The following is a 12,336-nucleotide window of genomic DNA, read 5'->3' as shown; positions in this document are numbered from 1 at the left end:
TATAAAAGTGCTTTGGAAGTGTACATGCATGTGCAAGTGTGAAAAAGGTCAGACATCCCATGGTCTTGCAGGTCTCAGTTTTCACTCTGCAGTCAGTGGTTTATTAATAGCAGGCAGCATGTTGGACACTCGTGTGAGGACCTGACAGGCTGTTATATCTCTCTGCTCTGGACTCTGACCTTGCCTCTGACCAATCACAGAAAACCAACACTGCCAAGTCAGCAAACTGTGATCACCACCACTGTAACCTCATATAGGATGACAACTTATCCACTGAAAAATAATAATTAGTTGAATTTTGCTAGTTTATAATAATGACATGACTGAATCTGAGTCATGCAGAACAGTTTCAATTAATTTAAATTGTAATGAGTAATGTGGCAGCAACGGCATTAGACTGAAGTTTCCTGTCCTTGAATGAAGGATGTCAATATGGATATTTCATGAGCAGGCTGGCTAATCTGTAAAGGATCATAAAACTTGTTGATGCATAAACAGGTTCATTCCATCCAATCCAAGCATTCCATCGTGCTCCCGCAGAGCACAGACAGAGGGCACTGTGGTGTCAGAAAGTTACCTCTTTTCTAAGCAATGTCACAGCAAGGGCACCCCCTTTAAACCTGTGGCCGTTCAGTGGTATAACTAAGACTGAAGGAGTTAAAGCAAATAAAAGCAGCCAATCAGAACGCACTCTGACTCTCTTCTGTGAAGTTGTGACCTTTCTCCATGGCAACAGGGACTCCCTCCTTCTCCTCCCAGCCCCCCTCTAACCATGTGATGCTTTGGCACAAGATGGCTGCCTCCTTGCCAACTACATGGACATGCATGAGGCCTCAAAACTATCAGTCAACTTATTTAAGTACTGGAAAAACACTTTCTCACACTGCTCAAATATTTTTTCAGGTTTTTATGTCTACAATGGAGAGCAAAAAATGAACTGAATGTAGTCAAAGATTCTAACATACATTATGTAATTCACAACAAATCACAATTAAACTTTGGCATGTGCCTTGTCCAGCACTGTTTGTGCTAAAGACATGAGTGATGGGAATTTTTGCCTGTAAGATGAGAACAATGTGAAAAAAATTCAGATCGACAAGTAAGAAAAAAAGACTATGATAAAGATGAGGAAATGTTATCAGGACAGTAACAGCTGATGCAGTAAAAACAGATTCCCTTCACATCCGTCACAGCCGCACATTCCATGAAAATCAAAGTTTGTGTAATAATTCCAATTCCGCCCTACAATTTCACTATACTTCTGCTTACTACCAGATAACTGCAATTTACAGAGCATCCATACAAGCTGTCTTACCCTGCAGGCCTTTAACAACTGCTAATAGCTGTCCACAAATACACACTATGCACTTCACCATCAACCTTTACAACCTTGGGAGGAAGTTCATGTTTACCTCCTCCATCAGCAAGGCCTGCTGGGAGAAGATACCATGACCAAAACTAGGGGAAGCGACGGGTGGGGGAGGTGTTTTAAAGTCACCCTTCACTTCCTGCAAAGCTCTCTTTCTTTATACAAGAGCAAGGCTACATAGCTGACAAACCCCAGCGGCAGCACAAGTATATGACCACCAACATACACAAACAAACCAACGCCTTTTCATTTATCTCTGTGGCACACTCATCCTCTGGGCAATTCTTCAACGCAGTCAAAGAAAGGGTGAGGCCTAAGGGATGTAATCAACCAACAAGCTTTCACTTCTCTAAAAAACCCAGCATACATCTCTGTGAAATTTAACTTCTTAAATTATTAGTGCTGTCAACAATAACGCATTCATTTCGGCGTTTAAAGTCGGCATGAAACGGAGGTTGCGATTGTCTTTTATTTTCTCTTCTGTGACATCTATCCGAGTGAAACGGCATCTGAAATGAGAGTTGTGGGGGATTTCTCTCCACCGGACTCGCTCCGAGCACCCTCACGTTACTGTAAGAACTTTATTTATTGAGGATGACGAGGACGGTTAACGGCACTAAACAGCGAGAGACCGCGCGCAAAAGAGACTGATGGTGCGTGTCTGTTGGCGCTGAGCGAGCGGGTAAGAGCAAGTGTTTTCGGTTCATTCCTATGGAAGTTGAGCCTTAAGGCAGGAACACACCAAGCCGACAGTCGGCTGTCTGGTGGTTTTTGTTCATCGGCCGACTAAGTTTTCTCAGTGTGTTCCGCACCGTCAGCTGAAGTTGGTCCGCGTTGGCTTTTTTTCGGCCGACTCGAAATGTTGAATCGGTGTCGGAGCTCGTCGGTCCGTTGGGCCAAGTGATTGGCTGTTCAGATACTGCCACCTGCTAGTTTGGAAAGGCATTTCATCTCACGCAGGGGCAGAACTGATGTGCTACTTGGCCGTCGACTGTCTAGCGTTAGTTTGGTGTGTCAGGGCAACTTTGGACACAGACGCTGCTGACGTGAGCCAACCCCGCAGTCTCAGTTTTCGTCGCCACTAGTTCGTCGGCGTTGGCTTGGTGTGTTCCGGCCTTTATGCTTGCGCGCAAGTTAAGTGTGACGCTCAACTTCCATAGGAATTCATCTAAAAATGCTCCGGTCGCTTGCTCTGCTCCAGTGGGCGTGTCCTCAGGTTCCTTTCCATGTTTGAGGTTACTGTCCACCCCAATGACTGGCATCAGCGGTGGTTAATGCATTAATCTCTATAAAGTGAAGCTTTCTCCAGCGACAGCATTTACCCCATACTTCACTCTGCTGGCAATTCCAGATAGCTCCTCCCTCGTGCCATAGAATGTGACAGGAAGAGACGATGAGTCGTTTTGAAGGGGGAGGGGAGGTTAATGTTTTTGATGAAAGATTATGAGGGCACATGAATTTAAAAAAAATAATGAAGTGCACGGATAAATTATTGATAATAAATACTACAATATTCCATTAAAAAAATAAGAATTTTCAATTTAGATTTCATGCCGACTTTAATCATTTCTATTTAACGGGTTAAAATATGTAACACAATTTACAGCATTGTTAGCGTTACAGTATATGATCACACTATCTGAGTTCCACTCACCTGCTCCGAGAAGCGAGAGAGAACGGACGGTCCAAACATAAGCCTATCCTATGATCAGCCATTCAAGTGCAATAAGACTCATCTTAGAACTCAATTCAGTACTGGGCACTGTCTGTGAAGTGGCAATCTGTGCGCAAACACCCAAAACGCACAAACAGAAAGCAGCCAGTACTGCATTGAGTTCTCATTTACATCTTACCTTGCTTGATAAGACCAAAACACTCAGAACACCCTTGCAGCTGCATAACAATGCACTAGAAACCACTTCAAGGGTTTCACCCAAAAATGAAAATTCTGTCATTAAATACTCACCCTCATGTCTTTCCACACCTGTAAGACCTTCATTCATCTTCAGAACACAAATTAAGATATTTTTGATGAAATTCGAGAGCTCTCTGACTCCTCAATGTCTACAGCAATTTAAATACCACTGTAAAGGCTTCTCCTACACTGTTTACGTTTTGAGTGAACCAACTCTTTAAAACATTTGAGCCTAACCCACACTAGCAACCACTTGGAACACATCAGCAACCCTAGATAGAACACCCCAGCAACCCCATAGCGACACCCTGGCAACCGCCTAGAACACCCCATCTTCATGGTGGCATGTTTTGCACCACACACATTTCTTCATAACATGTAAATATCTAGTTACCACTTGGGTCTGCATGTTTTAAATTCTGACCCATTAAGGAACATAAAATAACTGCATATGACTTATTTTGCTTGCTCACAAACAAACATATTAAATCCTCTAAGACACAAAGTCAATGCTAAGCTTGGGATTACAGCTCATTGATGAGTATTTAAGCAGAAGGTATGACGACACATTAGGGCGGATGTCTGTGCTACTCCTGCACATCTCCCTTCCCTTAAATCACACACATGTTCAGAGACACATCTTACTCACAGCTATCGGTCACTGCATTTAAGACAAGCTGAATTTGAATAATCAACAGTTCACAAAGGTGTGTGTGTGTAAAATTATAAACTCAATCCTCAATCAAAATAATAAATGGATAATTAGACTATTAGCGGATAGACATGAAATCAAAATTAACTTTTTTAATCAATGCACAATTCATCAGAATTCATTAAATAAAGAGTAGTTATTAAATTGTTAAAAAGTGTTATTTAAAAAAGCAACACTCAAAATAATCTACTGACATAACCAAGGCCTCATGGGCAAAAAAACAAAAAAAAAACTAATTAACCAATAGCATTACAGCCAAAAAATGTTCACCCCCTATCGAAATCTAATTACTTCCCAATGTAAAGTCCCAATACTACATTATTTCCAACTGAATCTCCCATTTTCCTCATAAATTCATTACATCATGGAGGATAAATGGGTGCAGTTTCATGTTGTCTTTGAGAAATTCAATCTCCTGTTAAAGCAAGATCAATTCTGGTGTGCCAGAATCTTTAACCTAAGGGACACATCTTTTGATGTGTCCCATCTGCAGAATGCAAATAATTTTGTTTGAAAACCAGGACTCACCTGTGCATGTTGCCATTGGTAGTGAAAGTCTGATGGCACACAGTGCACTTGTAAGGTCTTTCTCCACTGTGCACTAGCATGTGACGATCCAGAGAGCTAGCCGAGCTCAGAGACTTCCCGCAGATACTGCAACAGTGGTCCGAATTCCCACTATCGGTGTTGTGCTGGAAAAAGGAAATTTGGGTCAGCTAACTCAATAAGCTAATTAACATTATAGGCCAAGTTCTTCAATATATTGTCTAATTCTCCCAGGTTGTCTGACGAAGCGTGTTCTGAAAATACTTGGACAACTGGTACTTGACTTTATGCCATCTTTGCTGACTTGCATACAGACCTAAAAAAATTAACAGGTATGCAACAGTATACTGAACAAATGAATTAGGTGTGCATGTTACCTGGCGGATGTGCATGGTGAGCTGGTGTTGGGTCTGAAAGCCCTTATCGCACAGCGGACAAACAATACACCCGCTGTCATCTTTGGCTTCCTGAAACAAATATATACAAGGCAAAATGTCTGAGTTATAAATCTCCATAGCATACATTCAGCATTGTGTTATATTATGTAACAAAAGGTGTTTTAAGGCAATTTCACAGCAGAGATTTGGTGCAGACGCAAATTTGATGTCTGGTTGGCACGAAAGCTGTTTTCAGGACTCGGATACACACCAGAGTCTGTTTAAAAACAAATATTTCAAAAGTATATATCTGCTAAAAGTTTGTCAACTTTTTCTGAGTACACTATAACATACAGTAACACTAAAAAAGAAAACCAACCCCACATTTTTGAATGTTTTTGAAATAACTTATTCTCATCAAGTCTTGATCAAAAACACTGTAAAAAAAAAAAAAAAGTAATACTGTAAAACATTACAATTATGTATTTAAAAATGTTATATTTTAAAACATAATTTATTCCTGTGATCAAAGCTGAATTTTCAGCATCATTACTCCAGTCTTCAGTGTCACATGATCCTTCAGAAATCATTCTAATATGCTGATTTGCAGCAAAAGCAACATTTCTGATTATTATCAATGTTGAAAACAGGGTAACACTTTACAATAAGGTTCATTAGTTAAACATTAATGTATTAACTAACATGAACTAACTATGAGCAATACATTTGTTACTGTATTTACTAATCTTTGTTAACATTAGTTAATGAAAATCCAGTTTGATCATAGTTTGTTCATGTTAGTTCAAACTAATTTAGTTAACTAATGTTAACAAGATTTTAATAATGTATTAGTAAAATGTTGAAATTAACATTAACAAAGATTAATAAATGATGTAGACGTGCAGTTCATTATTAGTTCATGTTAACTAATGTAGTTAACTAATGTTAACTTACGAACCTTTTTGTAAAGTGTTACTAAAAACAGCTGTGCTTGCTTCATTTTTGAGCAAACTTGGTACTTTTTGCAGTATTCTTTGATGAATAGTTCAAAAGAACAGCACTCTTTTTCAGTCTTTACTCTCACTTTTGATTACTTTAATGTGGTTTCCTGAACAAAAAAAAAATATATAATAATATCTTTCAAACTTTTCAAATTTACACTCTTAAAAATAAAGGTTCCAAAAGGGTTTCTTTGCAGTGATGCCATGAAAGGATTAGTTCACTTCATAATTAAAATTTCCTGATAATTTACTCACACCCATGTCCTCCAAGATGCTTATGTTTTTCTTTCCTCAGTCGAAAAGAAATTAAAGTTTTTGAGGAAAACATTCCAGGATTTTTGGTTCCCTAAAGAAAGGGAAACATTTTTGGTTCCCTAAATAACCTGTCAGTGATCAGTTCTTAAAAGAACACCCTTTTTTAGTGTGAAGACCTTTTGAGCAATAAAAAAGTTCCATGGATGCTAATGGTTCTTCATTAAAACCATCAATGCCAATAATAAAAAAAAAAAAAAAAAAAAACTATTTTTTTTAAAGTGTAGAGTAGATTAACCTCAAAGCTAAACCCCAAACGCCATCGTTTAAAGCGCGTGGGTAAAAACCCATATGCAGAAGGCAGGGAGTGATGCCTTGTCTTCTGACCTTGAATGTCTTGTCAGAACATGTTGTATGTGTGAGATACTGAGCTAAATTCACTCTGTTAAATAAACACTTGCTCAACCTCAAGAGCTACATCAGTCACTGCTGCACAACTGCCGGGCACAAACACTGTACCAAATATGCAGACCTTTTGAATATGGACCACAATCAATTTGAGAGTTTGTGTATTTCATGAAGAGCATCTTGAAGGAGTGAGAACTGCTTCCTCTTTTACCTTGAGTGGAAATCTGTGTAAACTGACACCACGCATGCTGTCTTCCTCTCAACAGTACGGCAGATCATTAACTGAACATAGCGGCACTGCCCCATTCAGTGAGACCAGTTCCTGTTCTAACAGATCTGATGCAGTCACATGACAAAATGCCTTATATACTTATGATATGATGTCATAAAATAAGTGCGTAGATATCTCATAATATATATATAAAAACAGAGAAGGCGCATGGGTCATCACTAATTCAGCTCTAAATAGACGCCCACATGAACTACAAAACACACAAGAGGTTCAACTAGACTGGAATCTTCAAAAACATCTCTAGGAAGAGAAGAGCACTTCCTTTTTCCTCTGATGGCACGCTGGCGTGGAGCTTGTTTTTCTTTTATGACTTTCTTGGCTTCAGTTCAGGACCAGCGAGAGCCAACTGCTAAAGCTCACTGTATTTACCATTCAGCATGTTATGAGAGGAAGTGTCATTCACAGACAATGTTTGCTTTTTTGACCTTAATTGGGAGTAACAGTTTCATCATATAAGGAAGTACCTTTTATTTAATCGTTATAATTCAGGCATACTGACCTGCTTAAAGTTAATAGGGCATAAATTGGGTTATTGCATTGCCGACCAAAAGTCTGGGGTAATTAAGGTTTTTTTCTTTGAAAGAAATTTTAAAAAATTAATAAAAATTAGCAACGACACATTAAATTGCTCACAAGAGACAGAAAAAGCCATTAATAATGTTATAAAAGATTACTATTTCAAATAAATGCTGTTCTTTTGAACTTTCCATTCTTTAAAGAATTTCCACAAAATATGAAGCAGCACAACATTATTTCAACATTGATAATAATCAGAAATGTTTCTTGACATTCATGTGACATTGAAGACTGGAGTAATGATGCCGAAAATTCGCAAATTCGCAATATTACAGTTTTTACTGTATTTTTGATCAAATAAATGTAGCCTTGGTGAGCAGAAGAGATGGTTCAAAAGTGTTTAAATGTAGTCTTCCAAGGATGATCTCCACATTTTGATTCAAAAAGAGGATGTAATTGATTTGCTGTTATGCATTTTTCCATGGTTACAATTCATAAGGTGCACCTGAGGTAACACCTGTTAGCAACTTTTTTCACTGGTTTTGTCTGAGCCCGTTTGTGCTGCACTTTGGCGTGTCTCTTTATGCTCAGTTAATCCAGTAAATTACACAACTCAATGTAAGCTTCTTTACTTTTCCTCAAAAGGAGTGAAAGAGGCCTGAGAACTAGGCTACAGCCTCTCCAGGTGAAACACTGCTTACAGGCTAAAAGATCCCACCCTCAAATTTCTATTTTGGTCTCTAGATATGACTCACAGCCTTTACTGCAAGACTATGAGACTTTATAGCTATTGTCCTCCAGGCAAAAATTGCCAAATACAACGCTCTGATTGGTGAGTTTTTCAAATGGGGAAGGAATACTCTAAAGGGGGAAGGGTGGTTTGGATCCAAAACTTCAGAGACTTAACTCCCCCCAGAGTTCCACAGGAGTGTTAAGGGGTTAAAAGTTACACCTGTTGCCCCCACACAGGAGTGTTAAGGGATGAATTGCATGCTCTAATGGGAGCCATGTGATGCAGCCGTATGGACAAAAGGTGGATTGAGATGCCAGAAGACCATTTGTCACTTTTCATTTAAAAACAGGATGCTGCATCCATAAAGTCCTTCCCTCCTGTACCACTTTCAAACCACAAAAACACACGTGTATATGCACCAGATATTCCTTATTTAGTGCTGTATCCCGGTTCACTAAAAATCCAAAATTGTGTGCCAAGATTAGGATAAGTGTGTTCCATTATCCATTATAGTAAATTAAAAATAGTGCCTAGATGACATAGTGGAGTTTGATTGTATTAACCTAACGTAATAATGAATTTTAAGGTGATGAATATACCTAGATTTTAACGTTTATATGCAAAAAACAAACATTGTGCAAAGATGCAATTTTAATGACGTGGTAGTAAGCCACAGTAGCATACTGTCTCATTACATACTCATAACTATCAACTTTCTCATCAGCAGCAAAGTACAAACTTTTGTATAGTATAAGTATGCTAATTGGAATGCAGCCAAGGACACTGCCAAGGCTCGTTTGATTGGTTCATTTGGGGACTGAGTCAGTATGACTTGATTTTGTTTGTTTTTTGAGATTATGATTCAGTGTTAAACATTCTGTGTTTAGTTTGGATTCTAAATATATTTTCTGTTTTAGAACCCAAAACAGTTCTTGTTTCTGATGATAAAAGGACATCAACACTGCATCTGTTTTCCAAAATACTAAGAAACATTTATAAAAATATAGAAACTTAATTCATTGCTTTACTTCTATTTTCCTGTTTTATACATATACAAATTGCAAGTATGCATGTAAATCCACATATACATGACACTTCCTATTTTCTGATTGTATTCGATTTAGGAAATATGTATGTGACCTTCGCCCTTACTCTTCATACCCTCTTACCTGGGTCTTTCTTCCACTGCGGTTGGTGCTGGGGCTTTTGACTGGCACCTTATTGGGCGTGGTGTGGCCGGAGTCTACTCCGCCGTTAAGTTGAGGTGTTTTCATCACAGTGTTCATCATGGAGTTAATGGAAGACAAGTCCACTCCATCGGCTACATGGATCTCTCCATCTGCTCTATTCTGTCCATTCTCCCATTCATTTCCTTCCTCCTCTACACTGGCAGAACCCTCTGTGGATGTTTTAATTCCTTTGTATTAATGGCAGACAGACAGAAGGATAGAACGATAGATAGAAAGAACGGTAGATAGGTAGGTTGATAGATAAAACGATAGAACGATAGATAGAATGATCAATCGATCTATAGAATGATCAGTAGATTAAACGGTCGATAGAACGACAGATAGAACGAGAGATAGATAGAACGAGATAGAACGAGAGATAGACAGAATGATAGATAGAATGATAGACAGAATGATAGATAGAATGATAGATAGAATGACAGACAGACAGATAGACAGATAGATAGACAGATAGATAGACAGATAGATAGACAGATAGATAGACAGATAGACAGATAGATAGACAGATAGATAGATAGATAGATAGACAGATAGATAGATAGACAGATAGACAGATAGATAGACAGATAGACAGATAGACAGATAGACAGATAGATAGATAGATAGATAGATAGATAGATAGATAGATAGATAGATAGATAGATAGATAATAAACAAAAGAACTATAGAACTACAGGTAGATAGATAGAACTATAGATAGAGGACAGACAGACCGATGGATAGACGGACAGACAGATAGATAGATAGACAGGCCGATGGATAGATTTCTACCTGTGTGTGTTGTTTGTGTTTCTGTGGGGGCGGGGCTCTGGACATCATCGCTTTGCTCCACCTCTTCCCCAGTAAGGGTACAATTTGCGGATTCTGTTCTCGTCTCCTCCGTTGAATTTTCCATAACTATGGAGAGAAAAAAGAAAACCGCATGCAGATAAGCCAAGGGTGCTCTGAGTGCACTGGAAGTCAAGCTTGTATTCAATTAGTCTCGTAATAAAATCTCATAAAATCATCAATGATAAAAATCATCTATGTTTATGAGCAGAAAACAGCTAGTTAGAGAACAGCTTCCTTGTCTAAAGCATCTGGGGGCTAAATCAAAAGAGGAATGATATGAGAATGGAAAACTGTTCAGCGAGTACACTACAGAGGGCATTTCCCAGGCAGCAGAACATGATGTGTGCTCTCTAGTTGAGGCACAGTACACACATTCTCTTGGTGCTTTATGGCTCCAGCACCTGTCTGGAGAGCACAAGTGAGAGGCAGTGTCTGCTTGTCTCATGACCACACAAGTATGGCGAACGCACGTGTGTAAGAGTTATCATCCACAAAGTTTGACGTCATAATGAACTCTGAAGTTTCATTCTGTATTCTACTTCCAAACTTAGAAGCCGTTCACACAAAACATGTTTTTACATTCCACTTTGGTACTTTTCATTGTTGTTCCATTTAAACATGCGCTAGTTGAACAACCGTTTTTCTTCTATTACGTTTTTCTTCTTGCGTTTTTTCCATTCCACTGCTTGTGCCTCGTGTTTGTGTCTGTTCATGTTTTTCTGTAAAGGAACCCTAAAGCCCAAAGTATACTTCATTTTTTACACGTACACAAGGGTCAGCGTACGCGAATTTCGCCATTAGAAGAGTATGCGCGTTCTGTATGGATTTTGGTAACCGTGCATACTTGTACGCACAGGTTGCACATGTGCATTTCATTTTTTTTTTTCAGTAATTAGTTTATCCACAAGGTGGCAACTGTGCCCTGGGGTCGTCCATTCACAAAGTAGTCAAAGAAAAACTGCATAAACAGAACAGACCGGAACGCATGCAAGCTACAGCGACAATGGAGGCCTACACAGATGAGAGATTTTGTGAAGAGGTTAGAAAGTGCACCCATTTGCACAACTCTAACATGAAAGAATACAAATATATTTACACGAGTTGTAACTCGTGGCAAGAAATTGCTCAAAACTGTGTATGCGTCTAAAGTCTGTGTATGCGTACGAGTCAAATGAATTATACTTTCCAAGGCTGTGCGTTCGAGTGTGCTTGAACACTATAGTGTACACACACACACACACACACGAAAAAAGTACACCCAGGGCTTTACACTAACACTGAATTTCCCTTTCTTGACATCCAAAATCTTTGTGAAATAAGCACAACTTATAACTTTCCTAGCCATGGTAAGAAAATCAAATCTGATCATAGGTAAACTGAATAGAGCCTATGAATGTGGCCTATGAAACTATGACTGGTTTTACCCAATTTTCGGACAACTACACATGACCACACAGGCACATCTCTGCTTTGGTGGGTGTCAGCCTGGCAGATGGCTGTAGATGCTAATCTGGATGAGCCGGGGGGGTTCTAAGCGGTACTTTTAAGATGGCGAGTTCATGAGTGTGCTAATGACTAAAAGAGATTGCTAATGTGTTAAAATTAATGAAGGAGAGTTGTTGTCAAGAGGAAAAATGGGAAAGCCAGAGTTGGGAGGGCAAAAAAGATGGAGAAAGAATGAGCGAGCGAAAGATTCTCTCTTTGCTAATTGCCATTTCCCATCCACAACCACACAGGAAGCTCCTCCGCGGTCTGGGCTGCTTCCTCTTTTGGAGAGAGGATAAGGGAATGCGTGTGTGTGTGTGTGTGTGTCTGGGTGTGTGACGAGGCAGTTGGACGACAGGATCTCCTGTTGGCTGGACCATAACAACATCGTAGATATGATCAGGGGTGGCCAACTCTGCACCAATAAGTGAAACTTCACATATGCCTAGTAGCCAAATGGAGGTAAACCAAATTCCTCCAAAAACAGCCTGCTAGCCTAACGCCCTGCTTGATTAGCCACTGTACAACTACAGCTAAATGCGGATAGAGCTCTCCTTCTGAGTCTTTACTCCTCAAAATAACCAAAGTGGGGGTTGACAAGTGCATTCATCAACCAAAATTCACTGTAGTGACAACAAATAAAAAAGAA

The 12,336-nt window shown here is 39.2% G+C and overlaps 1 protein-coding gene across 5 annotated transcripts in view; it reads right to left on the bottom strand.

The window, feature by feature from the left end:
- The window catches only part of rreb1a (ras responsive element binding protein 1a), a 56,245-nt gene that overhangs the window by 10,229 nt on the left and 33,680 nt on the right, over positions 1 to 12,336 (bottom strand). For 3 of the 5 annotated variants that reach the window (XM_067377287.1, XM_067377286.1, XM_067377288.1), the window contains 4 exons: positions 10,143 to 10,268; positions 9,291 to 9,520; positions 4,920 to 5,009; positions 4,525 to 4,688 (listed from right to left, as the gene is read on the bottom strand). In XM_067377287.1, coding sequence (XP_067233388.1) covers positions 4,525 to 4,688; positions 4,920 to 5,009; positions 9,291 to 9,520; positions 10,143 to 10,266 — 608 coding nt within the window. In that variant the 5' untranslated portion in view covers positions 10,267 to 10,268. The remainder of the gene's footprint in view (positions 1 to 4,524; positions 4,689 to 4,919; positions 5,010 to 9,290; positions 9,521 to 10,142; positions 10,269 to 12,336) is intronic. The other 2 variants (XM_067377289.1, XM_067377290.1) reach the window with 1 other exon arrangement.

The sequence above is a fragment of the Chanodichthys erythropterus genome, chromosome 23 (genome assembly GCF_024489055.1).
Source record: "Chanodichthys erythropterus isolate Z2021 chromosome 23, ASM2448905v1, whole genome shotgun sequence".
NCBI lineage: Eukaryota > Metazoa > Chordata > Actinopteri > Cypriniformes > Xenocyprididae > Chanodichthys > Chanodichthys erythropterus.
Note: the sequence above shows the minus strand (reverse complement) of the source record. Positions and strands in the feature narration are given on the sequence as shown.